Consider the following 25,348-nt stretch of genomic DNA (forward strand, 5'->3'; position numbering starts at 1 on the left):
CTCCCCTCATTCAAGAATTGTCTTGTCTATTGAAAAGATGTTTTCAGTTTTTTTCATTACTCCAGACAAAGTTCTCTGATCTGCCGGAAAATATCGAAATCAATTTTGTCGTATTCTCTTAGGGGGACAAAAATGTTTTTTACGTAACTTTCCTTCAGTCCATAGAGAACATGAAAGAATTCTATGTATCCAAGAAAAAGTCAAACTTAATTTTACAATATTCTCCGGAGTTTCATTTTTATCCCCGAAACTTCTGAGGAAACGAAGTTAGAGCCCAACAACTTCGAGGAAGTCATTAAGAATTATATACATTGTTTGCTCAGATGCTTTTATAAAAAAAACAGTGCCTGGAGCAATTGGCTGTAATTGTTTTTTCAGGGTATCGATTATTTGGGAAAAGTCAAATGGTGGGGGGGAAAGGTCTATCTTTGATACGCTGAAAGAACGAATAATTGACTATCGAACTTCTCCAGGGACTTTCCTTTTCATCCAAGAACAATGTCTGTAGCCTACATTTTCTTGGGTCAGTTTCGATCAGAGTTGAAGAAACTTTTTATTGACTCAACAGAAACGAAGCAGGGAAATGAAAAGTTGAAAAGAAAAATATTGAAAGTAAATGATTATATTGTAAAATTGGAGGAAAGTTATACTTTTTCGTTTCATATTAATTTCTAATGTCTTCCATGTTTCTGATCGCGCTATCCACAACAAATTTTGTACGAAGATTGAAATAGTTATTTTATACAGCCTATCATAATACATTTCATATAGTTTAGGGTAGTTAAATCAATCTACGTAGGTATTTCATAATAAGTTGATCATGTTAACTCAAAAACTCCTGATTCACTTGTGCTTGTTCAATCCTTTGCATTGAATACCAACCATGATATTTTATTTATTGCCCTGAAGACAGTTTTCATGTTCAAAATTGGAAAGGCTATTCCTCTTAATCTGTGCCATACCTTGTGGAACAAAATCATGCGAGAATATCTCAGATTCACACATATTTCACGGTTAGTTTTTAATATTATATGTTGGTACTCACAATTCTCCTGCCTCGGAGTTTTTTATTATCTATCAAATTTTGTGATGCAGAAAACTTTTCAATCCAAAAATTATTAAACGATATTTAGGAAATATTCCATTAATTTCATTGAAAATTCATTGAATCAGAGAATCAGAGTTATTCATATAACAAGTGGAGAGGACATTGATATTCTTCCACATATTCAAAATTCAAAAACGAACCACGAAGTGGAGAGTTTTTGAATGAACGAATGTTATATGTGAAGGGTGTTTTTTTTTAGAGCTATAGAACTTTAAATTGCAATAAAACAACGATGGATTATTCGATTGACATGAGTTTTATTTATCCGCAAGATAATCTAGTGGCATTATCTTTTAAATATGATTTCTGGCATATGACCGCCACGGCTGGCTCGGATGTAGTCCAATGTGGACGTCCGATTTTCGATGACTTTTTCCAACATTTGTGGCCGTATATCGGCAATAACACGGCGAATGTTGTCTTCCAAATGGTCAAGGGTTTGTGGCTTATCCGCATAGACCAATGATTTACATAGCCCCACAGAAAGTGGTATAGCGGTGTTAAATCACAAGATCTTGGAGGCCAATTCACAGGTCCAAAACATGAAATTAGGCGGTCACCAAACGTGTCTTTCAATAAATCGATTGTGACACGAGCTGTGTGACATGTTGCCCCGTCTTGTTGGAACCACAGCTCCTGGACATCATGGTTGTTCGATTCGGTAATGAAAAAGTTAGTAATCATGGCTCTATACCGATCACCATTGACTGTAACGTTCATCATCGGTTTTGAAGAAGTACCGACCAATGATTCCACAAGCCCATAAAGCGCACCAAACAGTCAGTTTTTCTGGATGTAACGGTGTTTTGACATATACTTGAGGATTAGCTTCACTCCAAATGCGGCAGTTTTGTTTGTGAACGTAGCCATTCAACCAGAAGTGCGCTTCATCGCTAAACAAAATAAAATGGACGTAGTGCGCGATACGTATTCCGCAGAGAACCATTATTTTCGAAATAGAATTACACTATTTGCAAGCGTTGTTCAGGCGTGAGTCTATTCATGATGAATTGCCAAACTAAACTGAAAATAAATCACTCGACAGCTGTTCAATCGGTTGCCATCTCGAACAGTAATGCCAATTTAAAGTTATATACCTCGAAAAAAAACACCCGTTATGAGCCTTCTGTACAAGTATTATACATTATTTTCTCTGAATTTGTCAAAATTTGACAATTAATATTCAAATCAGTGGCAGGAGAATACAGAAGTACGAGAGAGAAATGAAATTTTTGGTTTCATTCCAAATTTACCTTGGAAATTTCCACTTATCCCTTGTGAAAGCGACCACCCATCCAAATACTGCCCCGTCAAGAGCTGCTTTTCCATGGAACGAGATTACCAATACTTGTGTCGAAGTCGGGAGGACCAGACATAACAAAAAATTACATTATCCTTGGAGAGGACATCGTGAGAGGATTTACTTTTTTCCGAAGTGCAGCGCAGAATGAAAACTATCGGTCTGATGTCCTTGCCGTCTTCCCTGAAAAAATGAGCAAATAGTTGGATACTTTCTTGTCGAGTGCCGGGGATAAAGCTCTCAAAGTAAGTTTTCGGAGTTGTTTGTTTTTCTTGTTTGCGACGAGACGATCGCGAGGTCCTCTAAAATGTTGTTTAAAATACTCTCTTTTGTTACGTGAAATGCTCTTATCCGGAACTTCATTTTCGCATCGGATTTTTCCTCGAGATGTCGATTTATTTCATTTCATTCTGTTCGCTTGAAGGGACAAAATGAAATAACGCAAAGTGAAATTATTAACTCTTCTGTGAAAACAATAATGACAACTAGATGACAGTATAGCTGATTTATATTCAAGTGACAATAAATTTTTATGTTAATTTCAAAACGAAAACGGCCTAATCGATTGTGAGGAAAATTTGCGAATTGATATAAAATCGCAGAGCGTCAAGCTCTGTGCAAAAGTTTATGTTGACAACGTAATCAAAGCCATAGAATTGCAACAGAATTATAGGTGTCGAGATTATGAGTGTTGATTTGAAAAGTAGCGTATTCTTCATAGCTTACTCCATTTCAAAACTATGTATTGCTCATACTGTGGGAAATATTATTTCTCGAGCCACTTTGCCCACACCTCGCTTGGTAGACCAATGAAATTGGGCTTTTGAGTTGTTTCTATGGAAACGCAATAAATTAGCACATACTGTCAACGAAGGTCGTTTTGATTTTAATCAAGTCCATTACTTGAATTATTGAAATTTATGCAGTTGTAGGAAAAGTATAGGGTGCAACATGTGGAGAATAGTATATTGTGCAACAAGTGGGGAAAGTCCAACTTTTCTCGCGAGTGTGGAAGTTTGTGGCACGAGCCTGAAAGGCGAGTGCCGCAAACACACGAGCGAGAAAAGGACTTTTTTCAAATGTTGCACACTATACTTTTCCTACAACTGCACAAATTTCAATAATTCAAGTAATGGGCTTAATTCAAATCAAAATGGCCTTCGTTGACAGTATGTGTTAATTTATTGCGTTTCCATAGAAACGACTCAAAAGCCCAATTTCATTAGTCTACCAAGCGAGGTGTGGGCAAAGTGCCGTGAGAAATAATATTTCCCACAGTATGAGCAATACATAGTTTTGAAATTGAGTAAGCTATGAAGAATACGCTACTTTCCATAGCAGTTGTAGGAAAAGTCCTTTTTTCGCTCGTGTGTTTGCGGCACTCGCCTTTCAAGCTCGTGCCACAAACTTCCACACTTGCGAGAAAGGTTAGATTCCCCCCCTTGTTGCACAATATACTATTTTCAGCTCCGTGCAGAATTTTAAGCAGATAACACCATCAAAACCATAAAATATGTGAGAAGAAAAAAAAAAGAACACATAATATTTATACCATCAAATCATCAAATGCAAATCTGTGAGAGTATAACTACAAATCATATTTTCCGGAATCAAATATGACGCGTAAATGCTTCAAACATATAATTATCGAACAGGAATCGTATTACCTGGAACTGTCAACTGTCATCAATACCTAAAATCGAACCGTTCAGGTGTAATATCCCCACAGCTGGCCTGTTCCAATAAGGGAAAACATTAGTGATAATTGAATTTGATTTCTTCAATCGGAAAACTGAATTTCCCGTTTATGCGAAGAGATATCCTCGATTCATTCGAAATAGCCTTGTTTGAATCGATTTCTTTCATTTGATTGGTTCACTGTTCCTGACAATAAAGGTCTGAAATCGTTCGATGGGAAAATATTTTCGCCTGGAATTTAAATATTGGACATTTCGTGCAGAACGTGAGTTCACGATGGAAGAAACCACAGAATTCTTGAAAATTATGTTTTCAACGTAAAATGTTATTTTTCATCAAGAAAATTTTCCCGGATATCAATTTACACCCCTCAGGTCAATTGAGCTCCGATAGGGATACCCTGTGTTTTCCATTATGCCAAAACAGATCGCAGCCAGGGGCAGTATATCGAAAAAAAGTTGAGCTGTAATGAGTTTTCCTTTTAATCCAATTTTTGGAATGGAACGAATTCATCAAATTTCTCCCCTTATTGACCTTAATTACTATCCATACAGAATTCTTCTTCATCCCTGTATTTTGTTTCGCGTACCAGAATTCTAAAGGGAGGGAGAAGGATGTACGATCCTAAGCTCATTTCAACAAGGGAGTGATCCATAATAACGACATACATTCTTCTCATTTTTTTTTTTTACAGGAAGATTACGATTCTGGGAAGATAATGTAGATAATGTAATAAAAAGAAGTCGGTTACATTCGTATAATGTTATATTTCATCTGAGTATTTAATTAGGAAAATGTAGATTCGAAAAGAAGCAATTTCATAAAAGATGTTATACGAAAATTCATACCTCTTTTTGAATATAATGTAATTTTCTGGTAGAAATGGAAAATAAGGAAAGCTGCTCTGACGTGAAATCAACGGCCTCCCTGAGTTTGTATGAATAGGTAGGGTTAAGAGCAAGAGATCAACTTGATCGCAGGTCCCGGAAGAAAAACAGATTCGTAAGGACCCCGATTCAATGAATAATACAATATATTCATTTCAGGCGCGGATCCAGGACCCACTTTTGGGGGGGGAACTTTTCGATACTTCCGCCATTTTGGGACGTCATTTTTTTTGCCGTTCATTAATATGGGTTTTCAAAAAATGTATTGAAGATGAAATGAATAGAATAAAAAATGTCCCCATACATTTACTTGTATTTTCAAATTATACACTGTGTCCGTAAAGTATGGAACAAATTCATTTTTAGCTAAAAACAGACCATTTTAAGAAATAATCGTGAAACACGTCAATTTTTTATTTCAATTTACTGTATTTTAAAATAATAATCTAATATACAGCGTTAATTACTTTCGAGTAATGACGTCACCGTCATTTCTTTCAAATGGAACACCCCCATTTTGTCTCAATTTTCCGATTACTCTAGCTGAGCTGATTCCAAAAATGTATCACATTTTGATTCCAATTGGTACAGGATGGACAAAAATACATATGTTTTGTATTCCAAAACTGTATCACATATTGATTTCAATTGGTACAGGACCAATTGGAATCAACATGTGATACATTTTTGGAATCAGCTCAGATAAAGTAATCGGAAAATTGAGACAAAATGGGGGTGTTCCTTTTAAAATAAATGACGGTGACGTGATTACTCGAAAGTAATTCACCCTGTATATTAGATTATCATTTTAAAATACGGTAAATTAAAATAAAAAATCGACGTGTTTCACGATTATTTCTTAAAATGGTCTGTTTAGCTAAAAATGAATTTGTTCCGTACTTTACGGACACAGTGTATAAAGTAACAAAGTGTATTAGTTTTTTGACATTTTCTATATCACTTGTGTTCAGTCGATTATGTCATTTAAATTTAATCATAGAAAGATACAAGCTTTCACTTCAAAATGGACCACTTTTTTCTTCAAAATGACACTAGGTTCACTCTTTGTTTTCCAGATACAGGGTGTTGGAGTTTGATTTTTTCAAGTTTTTTCTCATAGCACCTGTGCTTTACAAGATATTTAACTTGAATTTGGCATAGATATTCTAATTTAAAGTTTTCATCATGTGATCGAGTATTAATTTTGAATACAAATCTACAGGGTGATAGTTTTTCTAGAACAGTGCCCGCTCTTTTCCTCCAGAACTTTTTTTTGGAATGAGCTATTAGTTTGAGACCTTTTTTAATGATGAACTATAGATTTTTGTTACAACAACCTGACCTTCAACCCTGTCAAGAAAATAGTTCATTTTTTTTGGAAGACTACAGGTAGTTTAGAAAAAAGTTAAAAGAAACTTTGATCGAGTACTACACTTTTTGGTTTCTTGCAGTTCTGTCCTATCTGCTACTGATTTCTAGAAAAAAATTTCAAACTATTCTCTAGTATCTACCTAATACCATAGTATAAGGATATACTATGCTAATACTCAGAAAAATCCAACTTATAACGAAGATCCAGTTAGAAGCTATGATGAATAAATTTTATTATAAGTTTTGATACTTATTTACCGCACCTGTAGCGAAGATGAAGAAAGATTTGATAAACTGGTATAATCATCACAAAAAAATAGATTACAAGACTTACAATAAACACTCTGTATCTCGAAAACAAAGCGTTAACGGGCCCATATTTATAGGCCTTTTTTTATTATCCAAGGAATCTCTCATATTCCTTTATACCTCCAATTTTAGCAATCCATTCCTATGATTATTCAACAAAGCTAAATATTTCTCATGATAAACAAAATAGGAAATATATTGGCAAGTAGGCCTGCTTTTATTGAAGATCATATTTCAGATCCTTTTTTCCAAAGTACCAACAAAGAGGAAATATTTCGCATGCACGTGTTATTATTCTTTCATAATTGTCTATTTTTATTGCCATCCGTTCCAAGAGGCTGCATCGTAAACCTCGTATTGAGTAGGTAACTCAAACATCATTAGACCCGAATAACAGGAATAGATAATGTTAAGGGTAGGCGGAGGGCCTCGACCCGATATAAAATAAATATTCAACGTCTTGTTATGTTTCATGTGATAAGTAAAAAAAAATTCACTCAGGAATTGTTTTGTTGACGGAATTCTGAAAATTACAGGCTGCCAAAAATCATGGTCCCGGGGAAAATCACACTCGCCCCCTCCTCTCTCGACGGACTAAAAGGCTTGCGTAAGGCGGATTAACTAATTTTTTATTGCAGATTTGGATTCAACGTGATTTGAAATGCAAAAAGCCAAAGTTTGAGGTATATTTATAATAAAAATTTGTTCGATTCCAGATGTTACTACAGCACCATGTCAAAAATTGTTGCATTGGTAGAATGCGTACTCAAATTATATTCATTTAACATTAGTGGAATACCAATGAAATATTTTGATCTTTACCATCATACAAATAGAGGTTTATATACCTATATTGGGCAGGTGAACAAAAATAAGAACATCTAAGACTTGTTGAGACTAAATTTGTCCTAGTACAATACAACAATTATATTTTGGGGTCACAAAAAAATTTCACAATATACAAATTAATAAATAGAAAACAACTGCTTATTCTGGTCGTCTACACTCCTAGTATTCAAATATTTTTCCTTTTCCCTCTCCTTGGGGTTCATAATTCTGATTGGTGAATTGAAATTAAAAACAATTGCTGAAATATCAGAGATAACGCCTGAAGATCTATACCCATCAAAGAAGCCACACTTCACACAAAAATTGATGGTTTGTCAAAGAGATACCGACAAGATTTATGAAGCGCAAAAAAACTCTTGGAAATCGGGGTAAGCAGAGAATCACATGCCGACGCGCGACAGTAATATTTATGACCCAATTGCGGCATCTTTGAACGTGTTTATTGCGGAACGTTTGAACCTATATATTGGTCCATATTCATATTATTTCTAACCTTATTGCATTTCCATTCCGTATCCGTACTTTCAACATCTTTGTTTCAGAAATTGCGCCAAATTTTTGCTGATCTTGTAATTATTTGAGCCTTAGTTCGTAAAATTCTAGAAGGGCCGACAAAATTTAAGAGGTGCCCGGGCCATTTGGGGGGGGAACGTTCCCCCAGTTCCCCTCCCGTGGATCCGCGCCTGATTCATTTGAAATAATAAAACTTGCAATACTTACTTCTTTACGGCACTTGAGAGGAAGTTTCGAGGGATTGACTCCAGTGGTGTTCCTCAAGGTTCAACATAGAACCCGGGATTATTTCGATAAGAGAACTCCTTTCAACCAAAATCAATGTTTCCGGAATAAAGGGGTCATAAACTAAATTCCAATCGATACCTTTCAAATTTCCATCGCGTGGGTCCAGTAGGTATTAATATAGATTCCGGATCACAAAGAGGGACCATAGAGTTCAGTGAATTTCAATCGAATATTAAAGCCTTTGTTGGCAAATCGATCGCAATACATCTCTAAAATCGACATCCCCTAATTTGTTGGAAATTCGGCACGTAATATTGGCTTGCGACACAGCGTGGTTTTTAATCAACCAACGATAACGTGTTTGCAGAATGAATGACTGTAATTTTTTCTGTTTTCCATTGGGAATCCGCACAGTTGATGCAACTAGGACAGCAAGCTTGACACGTCAGTGAGAAATATGTCCTGTCGGCTTCCAGTGGAAGGCGTGGAGAAACATGAGAGTTTTGCAGAAAAGTAGTTGAATGCAATTCTGAACCTTTCGGAAGTATTTGAATTGAGGTTTTCCTTGATTGAATGGATAACTACACAAAGGACCACTTACCGTATGAAAGGAAAATTGGGTTTTGGTGAATTTGTTTGAAATTTTTTCATTTTGTACTCGTAGAACTAATGATGCTGATCAAATTTCTTCTTTACATCATAGCTCTGAATTCAACCGTTTAGATTATACAAGGTTCCAAAAATCACTTTTCTCTAATTCTGTGGTTATTCCGTTCATTCTTCCACATCTTGTAGAACAAAATCGTTCAAGAATATATCAGAAACGCACAGTTTTTATGGTTATATTCTATTATTCTATGTTGGTACTCTGAACTTTCCGCCACGGCTTTATCTGTCAATTCATCAATTTGCCTTAAAGAAATCAGTTCTGCCAACCAACATTTTCCAATGCAAAAATCACTAAATTATATTTATGGAAATATTTCATTAATTTCAATGAAAATGCAATGAATTAGAGAAAATAATGTATAATACTCGTAAAGAAGGCTCATTCTACCACTCGTTCATTCCAAAACTTGCCACTTCGTGGCTCGTTTTTGAATTTTGAACTCGTGGAAGAATATCAATGCCTTCTGCACTTGTATTATAAATAACTATTTCAAAATTTCAAATGACCATTGTGGAGACACTATGCATAGATTGTTGATACAGCTCATTAAATTCCATTATAGAGAAAAATGATTTCTGCATGCAGAGAAGATATACGAGGTGCATCCAAAGATATCAAGTTCTTCAGTGATTCCAAAAAATCGAGCCATGGAATTTTTCTTCAGTGATTCCCAAAGAATTGAGCAATGGAATTTCATTCATTTTCAGAAATATGTTGGGATTGTCAATATATGTATATACCTATTACGATTGATGAGGTTAAATTCTACTGAATCACTTTGGTGCAGTTCAAGGACTCAATCATCGAAGACACGAGATAGCTGGTGATTGACCAGCTTGAGTTTGATGTAAACAGAACTCTTAATACCCAATTATTCATGTAAAATATGCTGTAATGCCGTTTGTTGAAGGCCTTATTTCCAAGTTCGAAGAGGAATCGACAAACCTATGATTTCTATCTATGGACTCAACAGCACAAATTTTCTTACCCGTTTCACCATTATCTGCCTGAAAGATACTTCACGATTACCCTAAAGTGCTGTAGTTTTGCAAACTGTGACAGCAATATTTCCACCATCTTCCAGTGTGACGTTGAAGCATCTATCGTTCTATTTTCAGTATTGACGTAGTTTTTACGTTTCCAATGTCAAAAAACAACATCTTCAGTGGTGACAGCTGCCCAGATAGTGGGCTATTCAAAATGCAACCTCTTATTGGAAAAGCATATAATAAAATGTTAGAGGAGTTGCAGTTGAAGTACATATATCACCTTAGAAGTTGACTATCTTTAAGACGTTTTTTAAGATAAAATGTGTGCTTGCTGGTTAGGTCCTGGACTTATTGAGTGAAGTTTTATGTCATTGTGACAACCCAAAAAGGCGTTCAATTCAAATCTCACCCTCTCATTGGGACCACCTTTTATAATTCACGTTCTGACAGTAAATTTCCAAAAGTTAGCAAAACTCTTATTACAACTCTAGTTTATACAGACTCAATCTGTCGTAGCTGAAATCACCCATTCGGAAAATCAAGATTGACACAACTTAACATTCCTGAAACTCGAGAATAGCCCAATTCTAGATATATAATGACTTTTACTTCCTTCCCCTCTCAAACTACTCCCTCCTTTCATCCTGAAAAGCCAAATATATCGTAACGTCAATCACGGGATCAACATTTTCTGTCCTTTTAACTTTTGCCTTGATCTTCATGGTATTCCTTATGTTGCTTCCACTCAGAGAATATGTGGATTTTAACGTGGCCTACTAGGATGTCGGAATTTTCATTAATCCTTTCAGCCGGAGTTGGCTGTTGCTACAAAAGAATATTTTAAAGTGCGTGGGCGTGACCTTATCCTCTTTTCTGAGCATGAAACTGTGTTACATCGAAAATTGTAGGGCGAACGCTGAAACTTTTGCTTATTTTTCATTCTAACGGTTTGTACTTAAAATTCTTATACTTATAGAACTTCAAATTACAATAAAACAACGACGGATTATTCGATTGACATGAATATTATTTATCCGCAAGAAAATCTTGTGGCATTACATTTTAAATATGATTCCCGGAATATGACCGCCACGGCTGCCTCGGATGTAGTCCAATCTGGACGTCCAATTTTCTATGACTTTTTCCAACATTTGTGGCCGTATATCTGCAATAACACGGCGAATGTTGTCTTCCAAAGGGTCAAAGGTTTGTGGCTTATCCGCATAGACCAATGAATTTACATAGCCCGACAGAAAGTAGTCTAGCGGTGTTAAATCACAAGATCTTGGAGGCCAATTCACAGGTCCAAAACGTGAAATTAGGCGGTCACCAAACGTATCTTTCAATAAATCGATTGTGGCACGAGCTGTGTGACATGTTGCGCCGTCTTGTTGGAACCACAGCTCCTGGACATCATGGTTGTTCAATTCAGGAATGAAAAAGTTAGTAATCATGGCTCTATACCGATCACCAGCGACTGTAACGTTCTGGCCATCATCGTTTTTGAAGAAGTACGGACCAACGATTCCACCAGCCCATAAAGCGCACCAGTCAGTTTTTCTGGATGTAACGGTGTTTCGACATACACTTGAGGATTAGCTTCACTCCAAATGCGGCAGTTTTGTTTGTTGACGTAGCCATTCAACCAGAAGTGCGCTTCATCGCTAATGGACGTAGTGCGCGATACGTAATCCGCACAGAACCATTATTTTCGAAATAAAATTGAACTATGTATTTGCAAGCGTTGTTCAGGCGTGAGTCTATTCATGATGAATTGCCAAACTAAACTGAGAATAAATCGGTCGCCATCTCGAACAGTAATGCCAACTTAAAGTTAGATACCTCGAAAAAAAACACCTCTTATTATAATATGTTTACTCTGAGCATAGCGATGGAAATGCCAAATGTAAAATAAAAGCACTCTCCGCAGTGCTTTTCTTAAATTTCAACTTGCAAGCAACATACATGTTCCTTTTCAAGCCATCGAAATCTAATAACGAGCTCTCAATCGACTCTCCTTTGTTCCCCATAGACATACTCCTATTTATAATCAAGAAGCCGTAATAGTATCTACTCAATGTCAATAGGAAAGTTGTTCCCAATTGATGATCCGACGAAGCTAAATTATTGAATATTATGCTACATACGAGCCTCACACGTAATGACTAAGTTCCTGTTGAATTCAATTATCAAGCTTTAATCTGAATGGTTATTGATTGATAACACTGTTAGGGTTTGCATCGGTAGATAATGAAATGTTCGGATAGGGATCCATATTTTATTACTGCTCATTTAATGAGCCTATCTACTAATTGCATCTATGATTCGAGGCCACAGTTGATCTGGATGCCGGCTATAAATTGAGATTAATTATAGATATTGTTATCAGACAATATGGGTGGAATTATAAAAAATGAGGAGAGCACTAGCGCGAATTCAGGAGCTTTTGTGCGCTCGTTCATTCATTTTCCGATTGCACCCTTGATGACCACTTAATTGTATATGTGGTTTTCAAAGGAGCGATTGTGGGATGTATGAACGAACGCACAAAAGTTTCTGACTTCACATCAGCGCTTTCTTCGTTTTTTTTTTATTCTGTTCGAATTTCCTATAATTTGTACCCCGCAGTGTTGACAAGAACCTTGGTTTGTCGATTTTTCATCGATCTTAGGATTTAGGCATTCCAAAAACGACATTACACCGTATTTTACATGAATACTTAACGAATGCTGCAGAATGGTGGAGGAGCCGGTGCTAGATATAAATAGCCATTTAGAAGGTTGCTTTACAGTTTGCATTGGACGTGAACAGAAATTTACGACAGCTGATAGCTCGAGGTGATACAAATTCATGCCTGGTTATTCCGCTGTTGCCGACTTTGTGGAAATTTCAAATAATTTCCTGTCAAAAATTGATATCTTGAGAACGCGATCCATAAATTGTATTTTCTTGGAATCCCTGAATTTTTGACTCAACAAGAAATGATTCGGAATTTTCAATATGATTTTTCTGATTGACGATGGATACTTCTATCAATGAGGGGAATCTATTTATTGCAATGTAATGAAATTTTATTTGGAATATGTTACAAAATGGCGAAGGAACCGGTTCAAATCATTTGTTATATTGAAGGACTAATCTCAACTGAAATATATTTCACAGAGGTATTAAACAGATGCCTCTGCGATTCGGTATTTTACCGATTCTTTTATTGACTGTATTTTCAATATTTTTCTGTTGAAAAATTGAAATTTGATTTATTGAATATTTTCTTGAAAACTCTCAGCTTTGCATTCGGAAGAAAATAATCGAATGATTTTCAATATGTTTCTTTAAGTGAATACCTATATTTATATCTGAACGAGAAATAAACTCTTTGAAGATTCACCATCTGAAATATTCACATGATATTGCATAATTGAGGAAAATCTGTCCTCAAGAATTTATATTTCGAAATTAACTCGCACTCGCTATAAACTCGACATGACAACTGTATAAGTAAGCGCAAAAGCTTCATCCTATCCTTAAAACACGAACAATACTCATACATCCTGATGAAAAAATTAGCAAATAAAAAAAAGCAGAGATTTGCATCCACATTGTAAAACATGAATTTCCAAACACTGATTACGAAGCAAGCCGTGAAAATATTTACTTTGCGCCTACGTTACATCACAGTCCAACAATCTAAATATATATATGCAGAGCAGGAAGACAAAAGCATAATAAATTCCAGGGGACATAATAAGGATCTAAATAGTTTGTGCAGGACTACGTGTACATAGTGCATCCGGGCTGTCTCGTTGTTGCAATTCGGTATGATATCACGGAATAATTATACAGTAAAATAAAAATGTCTCAGCGTTTATGGAACATTCCATAAACATGGAGTTGGTATACTATTCTGGTTATTATTACAGAATGCCACGATTTGGAGATGAGTTTTCATTAACTGAACTGCTTCCAAACTGCATGGCATGGTTTTTACTTAAATGCGGTTTATAAAAGCGGTACATGTATACATTACACGTGAATTGAGATCAACTCAATTATCTTTGTTGATAGCCCTTATCATATGCATGATTGTATGAAAAGTTTTGGAAACATTGGGTTCAATTCACTGATGAAGAATTCGAGGACAAAAGCAATTTTGTCCATCTGTCTGGCTGGTCGATGAATACACAAAAATTCTTGTGAAGGGTTTTTTTTTAGAGCTATAGAACTTCAAATTGCAATAAAACAACAATTGACATGAATTTTATTTACCCGCAAGATAATCTTGTGGCTTTACATTTTAAATATGATTTCTGGCATATGACCGCCACGGCTGGCTCGGATATAGTCCAATCTGGACGTCCAATTTTCGATGACTTTTTCCAACATTTGTGGCCGTTTATCGGCAATAACACGGCGAATGTTGTCTTCCAAATGGTCAAGGGTTTGTGGCTTATCCGCATAGACCAATGACTTCACATAGCCCCACAGAAAGTACTCCAGCGGTGTTGAATCACAAGATCTTGGAGGCCAATTCACAGGTTCAAAACAAGAAATTAGGCGGTCACCAAACGTGTCTTTCAATAAATCGATTGTGGCACGAGCTGTGTGACATATTGCGCCGTCTTGTTGGAACCACAGCTCCTGGACATCATGGTTGTTCAATTCAGGAATGAAAAATTTAGTAATCATGGCTCTATACCGATCACCATTGACTGTAACGTTCTGGCCATCATCGTTTTTGAAGAAGTACGGACCAATGATTCCAACAGTCCATAAAGCGCACCAACCAGTCAGTTTTTCTGGATGTAACGGCGTTTCGACATACCCTTGAAAATCTTCAAGTGTGTGTCGAAACACCGTCAAAAAACCAGAAGTTCGCTTCATCGCTAAACAAAATGAAATGGACGTAGTGCGCGATACGTATTCTGCACAGAACCATTATTTTCGAAATGAAATTGCACTATTTGCAAGCGTTGTTCAGACGTGAGTCCATTCATGATGAATTGCCAAAGCAAACTGAGAATAAATCACTTGACAGCTTTCAAATCGGTCGCCATTCCGAACAGTAATGCCAACTCAAAGATATATACCTCGAAAAAAACACCCGTTATATAATGCTAGCCACTTGAAATTTTGAGTAGGATCAGGGTCTGAATAATCTGAGTTGTATAATAGAAAAAATCTTTAAGACGCTTCCGGAGTTTAAAATTATCCTTCGAAATAACGAATGTACTGATACCAGCTCCAGTACATGATTCTGAACTAATTTGCAACATCCACGTACCTCTTTCCATTAGTATGCTGAGAGAAACCTTCAGCGTCTTCCTTCCTCAGAGACATCCGTCATATTATTCTTGCTCTGACGACGAAATGAAAGAAATATGGGCCCATTTTTAACCATCAGTAGGATCATCACGTACACTTCATATATTTTGATTAGTTTTCGTCTTCATTAAGAGTGTTTTATTGTTATTTTTCTAGGTTATCATGATTTAGTGCCATATAAGACAGTGTTTTTCTACACGCATAACATTTCATCTCTCGAAGTTGCAGACAGAAGAAGTTGATACGTCTGAATGAATTGGAGAGGGGTCGAGGGTTATCTGTCACATGGAAAAATTATGTCTCTCTGGAAGACTGTATATGAGCATTCACATTTGTTATCTCCTACTGTGAAAACACAAGAGGAATAATTTGGATGCTGGAATGAGCTTATTGATACATGATTACGTTACAACAAACTAGGTTATCTACGTTACAATAGCATCATTTGGTAGGTGGTGTTTAATCAAATTATTTACATGGCAGTATGTTCCTCTTCAGTGTGGGATAACTCATTTGAAGATAGATGATAGTTGTCAACCAGATACATGTGGAGAATTTGGTTGCAATTTGAATTGTACAACACCATTACTGGAAGAGTATCTGAATTATTTTCGAAAAAAAATGAGAAAAGCTCTGGCTTGAAATCAGTAGCTTCATTGGCCAATTGCATCCTTGGAGACCATAAATATACCTATCTATAAATACAGGGCAATTCACGCAGATGGCCTATAAGACAGTTAAGGAAATCTAACCATAATTTTGTGCTGAAAATTTGCATGTTGTGTTCTGAAGCAAAGATCTTTCTTCCTTAAATAACGGGTGTTTTTTTTCGAGGTATATAACTTTAAGTTGGTATTACTGTTCAATATAGCGACCGATTCAACAGCTGTCAAGTGATTTATTCTCAGTTTGGTTTGGCAATTCATAAGAAATAGATTCTCGCCTGAACAAAGCTTGCAAATAGTGAAATTTATTTCGAAAATAATGGTTCTGTGCGGAATACGTATCGCGCACAACGTCCATTTTATTTTGTTTAGCGATGGAGCGCACTTCTGGTTGAATGGCAACGTCAGCAAACAAAACGGCCGCATTTGGAGTGAAGCTAATCCTCAAGTGTATGTCGAAACACCTTTACATCCAGAAAAATTGACTGTTTGGTGCGCGTTATGGGCTGGTGCAATCATTGGTCCGTACTTCTTCAAAAACGATGATGGCCAGAACTTTACAGTCAATGGTGATCGGTATAGAGCCATGATTACTAACTTTATCATTTCTGATATGAACAACCATGATGTCCAGGAGCTGTGGTTCCAACAAGACGGCGCAACATGTCACACAGCTCGTGCCACAATCGATTTATTGAAAGACACGTTTGGTGACCGCCTAATTTCACGTTTTGGACCTGTGAATTGGCCTCCAAGATCTTGCGATATAACACCGCTAGACTACTTTCTGTGGGGCTTTGTAAAGACATTGGTCTATGCGGATAAGCCACAAACTCTTGACCATTTGGAAGACAACATTCGCCGTGTTATTGCCGATATACGGCCACAAATGTAAGAAGAAGTAATCGAAAATTGGAGGTCCAGATTGGACTACATCTGAGCCAGCCGTGGCGGTCATATGCCAGAAATTATATTCAAAATGTAATGCCACAAGATTATCTTGCGGATAAATAAAATTCATGACAATCGAATAATCTATCGTTGTTTTATTGCAATTTAAAGTTCTATAGCTCTAAAAAAACACCCTTTATTTTCAGATCTCTACTACTTCAGGTGATAGTCACTTGGTGCCATGTCCGGACTATAGGGTGGATGCATAATAACTTACCATCCGAGCTCTTGGAGCTTCTGGTGCTTCGTCAAAGATGTATGAGGCTTGGCGTTGTCCTGATGAAAGACCATTCCTCTCCTAATCACCAATGCTGACCGCTTCTGTTCGATCGCCAGCTTCAAACATTTGAGTTGTTCCTAGAAGAGAGCAGAATTGAGCGATTGACCATAAGAGAGCAACTCAATCAGATTCTGAATAATCGGAATGTTTTGAAAAATGACGCCCTAGATTCAACTACAATTCTCCGAATTCTATTTCCATTTCCGGTGTGATTGCAGAACATTCACAACCAAATCAAATTTTTCCGAATGAAATGAAATATCATTTTCATTAATAGTCTATCACGAAACAAAAAACCCGATATCGTTGGAAAAACGATATCGCTGAATTTAATAGAACTGAATCGTAAATTAATTATACGTTTTTTCCGCAAAACAAGCGCTCAGTTCAGCCATATTTACAATGTTGTTCTGTAACAGGAGAAAATGATGAAACAATGGTTTCTATTTCCATCATAACGATTTGCGGGCCAAATGAACAATTACAGATAACAGAATACATGGCAAATGTTCAGATCGATTTGTCATTTCTGGCCCCTATTTTGAATTGAGCGGGAATATGACGAAAAATTTTCTTTTATGGACGCAAGTGGTCGTTCAGCGTGTGCTATTTGTTCAAGTCGATATTTCAGGTCTTTTTCTTCAGATTTCCGATGCTTCGAAGGTGTGTGAACATTTGATATCGAGCGATATGGTCAAATTCTTGCTGGAGAGAAACATTCTTCATGGATTTTTACCTGAGCTTTATATCCAAAGCTTTACCACTATCGTGGTATTCCCACATCATTTACCTCAACTTTTCAAAGGCTTTCGACCGTGTTCTTTATAGACGCCTCCTCTTCAAACTTGTGCATTTTGGGGTCAGAGGGTATCGAACATTTTCTCTTCGCCTAGACCTATATCCAGCGGTGTGTCTCAGGGAACAGTTCTGGGTCCTCTTCACTTCTTTGTCTACTCTACCGATTTACCCCGAAGTTTGAGATGGCCTTGCTTACAATTTTCAGACAAATGAAGCTTTTAACAATCCTCGTTCTGATTATAAACTGCTCCAGATGGACCTGAATGTTCTCTCCAACTGGTCCAGAAATTGGTTGCTTCCGCTGAACCTTGAGAAATGGCAAGCAGAACCAAAGGCTTCACTATTTTTTCGATAGATATCAGCTGGCTACAACAAAGTCACATGAGGACCTAGGATTAACCATCACACCTGATTTGAACTGGTCTCTACATGTTAAGAAGGTTACATCCAGGGCAAGAAGCCTCGTCTCTATGGTCTCAAAGTGCTTTCGTAGTTGTTCTTCGAACTGTCTGTTTTAACTTAGATAAGATTCATATATGAACAAACCTTGAATTTGCTGGATCTTCTTGGTGCCCTAACCAAAAGGCAGACATGGAGCAGTTGGAGGCGGTACAATGTTGGGTTACTTAGTTAATCGAATTTCTAAGTTTTCAAGACGTTGAAAAATATTGTGCAGCTTTCTTAGCGCAATACCTGTTTAGAGGATTCCACATAAAGAACTCCACAGCAGAAATCTATGCTTCAAAAAAAAAAATCGGATAAAGAAGAAAATAAAAACATTCCAATTCAAACTTCCACCCGGCCCCAACAGAGGGCGTTCCGTTCTAACACACACGCAAACTTCCATTCCACCCAAACTGTGGCAATCTCTCACCTCTACCACCGCCGTCGGTCGTAACGAATTGAATGAATATAAATCGTTTACGTATTAGTTTCTTGGCTGAAAGCGGCTTAAGTGATTCCGCAAAGAAGTGGGAAGTTCCGAGGCAGAGTTCTCTCCTAATGGATTCCGCTGAATCGGAGGCGGCCCAACTAGGCAAGGGTTTAACTCTCGCGTTCTTACATTCATTCTCCTTTTGTTTCTCCTCCGAACTGAAAACTGGGACGAATGTGTTCACAATAATAAAGCGGCTCTTAATTTATTGCGGCCATAAATTAAAAGGAGAGGGAATTTATGATGTAGTGGTTAAGAAAGCAGCTGCGTTTTCTGCAGCTCTTTCGGATCGCATACGTGTTCCGGTGTATTGGAGGGGCGGCGGTAGTTTTGTGTTGGCCTGCCTGGAGGCGATGTGTTTTATGCATGCATTTGGGTAGGGAGGGATAATGTGAGGGTGGTTTATACGTTTAATTTTACGGGGTGAAGTTTCGGGAATTGAGGTTTTCTGCTAGGAATTTGTGTGCAAATTTTAGGGTGGAATAGTATTTTGAGTTTCGTTTTGATCGCTTATAATCTTTATTATCATTATTATTATCACAAAATAGAAAACAAAATAGACATCTTCTTCTTCAGGTATCATCTCCTCTCAGAAGGTTGGTTATCAAAATGGTTAACTTCATCTTCTAAACTGCAGCCCTAAACAACTCAACAGAACTGCACTTGTAACATTGTCTCAAGTTATTCAACCAGGAGATTCTTTCGATGTTTGTTCTTCCCTGTATTTTCTCTGCATCAATATCTGCAATGAGGTATATATTTCTAATCTCATCAAGTGACCCAGATACTGCAACATTCCAATCTTTACCTTGTTCAGTATTTTCCTCTTTTTACCAATTCTTTTGAGCACTTTTGTATTTGGTACTTTGTCTATCCACCTTATCTTGAGGATTCTTCTGTACGTCCACATTTTGAATGCCTCCAGAAGATTACTAATATCCTGCTTAGCACAAGGAATACGTAAAATTTTAACAACCTGAATTTGAGCTGTAAACTGAGATCTTTTCCACAAAATACCTTTCTCATTTTATTGAATACCTTGGCCAATTCGTACTCGAATTATCTCCATACACTCATCACCCTCATTAATAATAATCTTCAATACCCTCAAAAAAAGTAAATGGAATATGAAATTAAAGTGCATCCAACAGATTTTTAAAAGAATTCACATTTGTGGCGCCTACTATTCAGACTGAGAGTGAATTCCATCTATAAAACACCCTACCCTGTTGCAGAGGCAATGTTGCCTTTGAGATATCCGATAGTTTTCATTGTACAATTCCAGCTGGTGGCCACGAAGATTTTTGCGAATTATTCCTACCCAAATGTGAAACCCTGCAATTTGAAATATTCAAGGGGAAAAGCCATTTATGAAACCACTCAGAGATATGATTTAGATCACTCTGGATCGTAGAGGAGAACGCATTGGCGGACAATTTAAAATCATCTGCAAAAGCCGACCAGTTGTTAGATGTTGGTAAGTGTGCTCAGTAGTGCCTTCAACGAAAGCTCAGAGCACGTGTATATTGAAAAGGACTGTCAGAATAAACTGAGAAACTTAGAATCACATAGCTGGAGCTCTTGGATTAACTGTCAGGGCCGTAATGCCTTGAAACTCATCTTGAAACATCTAGCTAGAGGCTACGAAGTGACTCTGTTATCAATAACAGAAGTTATTGAAGACAATAAACAAGCAGATGAACTCACGAAAAGTGCATCGAGGGTAACACCTGTTTGATCTGAACTCTTCTGTGTGCTGGAACAGGTCAGCAGTTCAGCAATGGAAGCTCAATTCTCCTGAGGTGCTTCCTGAGGCGGCAATGCCCTCTGAGGCATCCAGTGAGGAGGTGTAGCATATTTTTGCTGAGATGCAGTTACTTCGCAGATCTTGCAGAATCAAATTTTCGATTAAATCAATCCGGGAAGATTTGGCCAGAGTGTTTTTTCGTCAGTTTTTTACTTCTCCTGAAACTATTCATCCAGATGGAAAACCTGAAAGAGATTAATGAAATTTTTTATTTTATGTAGGTCTTACTAGCAACGGTAATGGGTCTTCCAATGGATGAAATCTGCAAACTCTAACAAACAGCAAATGTGCAGAACTGACCAGTGTGAGAAGTACACATCTAGGCTAGTTAGTACAGAACATTCACAAAGTGATAGCCAACGATTCCATAGATACTATCAAATCTGACGATAAAACAGAATATCTCCGTGAGACTATTGAGTAGAAAGCAAAATAATTACTCCGTTATTGCCAATTGACCTCTAAAGTCAATCTAATCCAATCGTTCCAGCATACTTCATCACATCTTCATTGTGAAGGTACGAAAAAACAAAAGCTTTGAAACTACCAGCGTCCTATCAATCCCTCCCATCAATTCATCTTCCGTTCAGAACAAACGCCGAATAAAAGAATGATTAATTCATCCCAGCGTCCAAAACCCCGGAAACATCCAGAGAATGATGAACTCGAGGCGAAAATTGGCCCGACAAGCATCTGAAAAATTCATCACCCCACCAACAAAATCTAAAGCGGTCGTCACACTACACTGTACAACAGCGGTAATTTCGGCCTGAATAAGTTATCCACACTTAAATATGACAGATATTCGATTCCTTTCGGCGCGGTCCGATTGACAGCCAAATGGAATTCGGGAGGAATACAATTCGCGAGATCGCCAGGAGGGCAAAGGGGGTTGCACACTCCTCGCCCGAATGAATTTTCAATTGATGTCGGGAAATGGAAATATGAATATAAATTGAATTGTAAATGTCGTCGGAGCGACGTCTTGTTGCCGGATCAATGGGAGGATAGGTGGAGCTCCCCAGGGGTCTAGTTTTTCCGATGCGAAAATGGACGCAGGAATTTATCAAGCGGAATTTGAATGCCCAACCGGTTGGGAGAGCTGGCTAGGTCAGATATCGAGGTTTGGGGGTTTCAGGTTGGCAAGCAAAGCTGGGTGGATGAATTATTCACTTGTTACAAGCGTCCGATGGTGTACATTCAAATTCTGATAAATATAAGGTGGATCAATAGTCCTTGAGGAGATCGGAAGTTACTAAATAATGAAGGACATGCTATGTTGAGTTCATGTTTCATCTTCTTCATATGACAGCTATTTATCCTATTTTCCTGTCTTTTATTGGTGATAATGTTAGATTGAACTTGTCAATAATGGGTAATTTATTGATTTTGAATTCAAATCACATCCTACTTCGTCTGAAACATTGTCGCTCAAGAGAAATAACATAATTGTAATTCTGAAAGTAGGATCTCTTAATCAAACTGATTATAGCAAAACATCTGAGACCACTGATTTATTGAATCACAAAATTAGACGCCATACATCCCCTTAAAGACGTAGGATCCATTTATTCACAGACATGATAGTGAGAATAAATTGGCCATAGTGATTGATTTACATTGATCAATAGAATTGAAAAGTTTTTTGCGTTGGCTAGAGATGGCGAGGAATTCCGTCACCCAGGTCATCCACAGTTTCTTCCTCCCTCGCTTGAGATCTGCTCTCGTCTTTTTCTGCTAGACTCATTCTTATAAGGAACTTTCTGAGGCAGCTATACTCTTTGAAGATTCCGATGAGGAGGTGAAGCATATTCCTACTAAGGCAGAAGAGAAGAAACATCCTTGTTCATAGCACCTGGTTTCCAATGATGGATTGCACTAAAACTAACCATGACAGAATAAGATTAGATGAATCACATAGCTTCACACTCTCTGATGATGAAATCATAAATCCGGATAGGAGCGAATCGATGAAATCAAGCATCGAGTTATAATCTACGACCTAAAAACCTCTCATAAGATGATTACCGCAGTTGTAAGTGAAATGCCAGCTGAAAAACTGATAGACCTTGACTAAAAAGTCCGCGAATTGTTATTTTGTTGAATAATTTGGTCCCTAATAATTTGCAGTTCAGATGTGTGATCTTGAACATATTCGATTTTTTTTAATTTCCCATGGTTATATCCTCAACTTCGGTTATCAGGAATCTCGAATCAATAAGAGAATAATAAATAAAAAAGTTTATTGAAGCAAAAAAATAACGAAAAACAGTTTCTGAAATATAATGTAATCCTAAGGCACGCATCAATAAACAAATTACAACCAACAAAAGTATAAACTTGTTCGTGGGGAATAATATAAAAATTATAAACTCCAAAAACAACTATCAATGAGTTCAGATAAAACAAATACAATATAAAAATGCTACTAGTTTTCAATTATGCCGAAAACTCTTACCGTGAAAGCCTTAACCATTATATCACCTTAACCATTTACCGTGTATTTCCAGTATTTGGAAAATAAAGCGTCAGCAGTCCAATGTTTGAAGGATTTTTTTTTTCATAGAATGATCCAGGGAATCTCTCATTCTTCATTGTAAAGGGTGTTTTTTTTAGAAAAAAAATTGTTATTGCCGTATGTCGGCAATAACACGGCGAATGTTGTCTTCCAAATGGTCAAGGGTTTGTGCTTATCCGCATAGACCAATGACTTTACATAGCCCCAAAGAAAGTAGTCTAGCGGTGTTAAATCACAAGATCTTGGAGGCCAATTCACAGGTCCAAAACGTGAAATTAGGCGGTCACCAAACGTGTCTTTCAATAAATCGATTGTGGCACGAGCTGTGTGACATGTTGCGCCGTCTTGTTGGAACCACAACTCCTGGACATCATGGTAGTTCAATTCAGGTATGAAAAAGTTAGTAACCATGGCTCTATACCGATCACCATTGACTGTAACGTTCTGGCCATCATCGTTTTTGAAGAAGTACGGACCAATGATTCCACCAGTCCATAAAGCGCACCAAACTGTCAGTTTTTCTGGATGTAACGTTGTTTCGACATTCACTTGAGGATTAGCTTCACTCCAAATGGGGCATTTTTGTTTGTTGACGTAGCCATTCAACCAGAAGTGCGCTTCATCGCTAATGAACGTAGTGCGCGATACGTATTCCGCACAGAACTATTATTTTCGAAATGAAATTGCACTATTTGCAAGCGTTGTTCAGGCGTGAGTCCATTCATCGTCAATCTTGAACAGTAATGCCACCTTAAAGTTATATACCTCGAAAAAAAACACCCTATACCTTCAATTTAGGAATACCCTGCATATAAACGAAACGTTGGCTTAGTCCCACTTGGTCGCCTGATTCCAAAGGTCCTAACCCTGCGAACTGATGTGTAATCAGCAAAAGAATCCTGCAAGAGACAATTTCTTCGTCGACCGCAGTAGAAAACACTTGGGGTTCCAACACGAAATTTACCCAGAAACTCCGTTTCTCCACGAAACAAACGAGCATCGGAAATCGCCCGGATCGTCATATCGTCCTCCAGCGCCTCTCCCACCTCCTTAAGCCCCCCGAACAAAGACGTCCCCACCCCCGGCAGGTCCAAATGGAAACAAGCAACGTAGACCGTTTGGCGTCCGTGAAATTCTCGCCTTTGTCCCGGACTAATCCGGCTCCGTATACAAGTGTGGTGAAATTGGATGGGATCACATGACCCCTGGCGACCACCGACACATAAGGGCCAAGCATGACGGTTTTGGAAATGAACAAGGGGTCTCCCATAGTCCATTTTACCGCGGACACTTGTATTTGAGGTAGAATTACCGCCATTGTCTATGCCAGTTTGTTCGATGTGATTTACGATAATAAATTCGAAGCACATTCCAATTTGACGTTAAACAACGATAGCGGCCAGTAAATTTTGAGTGGGGGTTGTTTCAGCCCCCTCCCCCGGGTTAGGGTTGGTGAATCAGTGACATCGGCGTCGATGCGTCAAGTGTTGATTTGTGTTGGTTAGTTTTTATCTAGTGGGTTTATGGTTTTGGAAACTAATTTAGGTATATATTAGATATAATGGTTTTAACGTCTGAAAATAAGTGAAGAGAATAATATTATGGCATGCAGACAATTTTTTTATTCCGGAAAAAGAACCTCCTCGAGCGGGGTTCGAACCCTGTATTTTTTTAATATGATAATAATAATAATATTCTGTGAAGAAAAATCTACAGATCTTCAGATATAAACAATTCGCGGAGGCGTCAGCCTGTAATTATAATTAATCAGCTGCGACATTTTGTAACAGAATAAGAAGAAAGAATATGGTCTATTAATTTTAATAAGAGAACTTATTTTTGTGTCGAAAACTACAAAACCAATATACAGGGTTCTTCCTAAACATGAGGCAAAAATTCAGGGGGTTGTTCCTTGGACTATTCTAAGAATATTTTGTCCTTTGATGATATTTGAAAAACCTATTTGTTTCGAAGATATAGGGGAAAGAAAATTTCAGATAATAACATTTTATTATGAAAAATTACATGAAAATTCAACTCAACCTACAAAAATTGTTGAAAATGACCACCTCTAGCCAGCATACAAGCATCCAATCTTCTCCTCATTGACTGCCGAACACTTTCAAAAACACCAGGATCATTTCTTATTAA

The 25,348-nt window shown here is 37.4% G+C and overlaps 1 protein-coding gene across 2 annotated transcripts in view; it reads right to left on the reverse strand.

Moving 5' to 3' along the window:
- LOC123674917 (snRNA-activating protein complex subunit 3-like) overlaps nt 1-17,230 on the reverse strand; it is a 43,398-nt gene extending 26,168 nt beyond the window's left edge. Inside the window, exons 1-2 of one of the 2 annotated variants that reach the window (XM_045610079.1) lie at nt 17,078-17,217; nt 2,362-2,591 (exon numbers count right to left, since the gene is read on the reverse strand). Coding sequence is in view for 1 of the 2 variants with exons in the window: in XM_045610076.1 (XP_045466032.1) it covers nt 17,078-17,080 (3 nt within the window). In the remaining variant the exon portion in view is untranslated. Of the gene's footprint in view, nt 1-2,361; nt 2,592-17,077 lie in introns of both variants that reach the window. The other variant, XM_045610076.1, reaches the window with a different exon arrangement.
- Nucleotides 17,231-25,348: the final 8,118 nt, after the last annotated feature.

The sequence above is a fragment of the Harmonia axyridis genome, chromosome 3 (genome assembly GCF_914767665.1).
Source record: "Harmonia axyridis chromosome 3, icHarAxyr1.1, whole genome shotgun sequence".
Taxonomy (NCBI): Eukaryota; Metazoa; Arthropoda; class Insecta; order Coleoptera; family Coccinellidae; genus Harmonia; species Harmonia axyridis.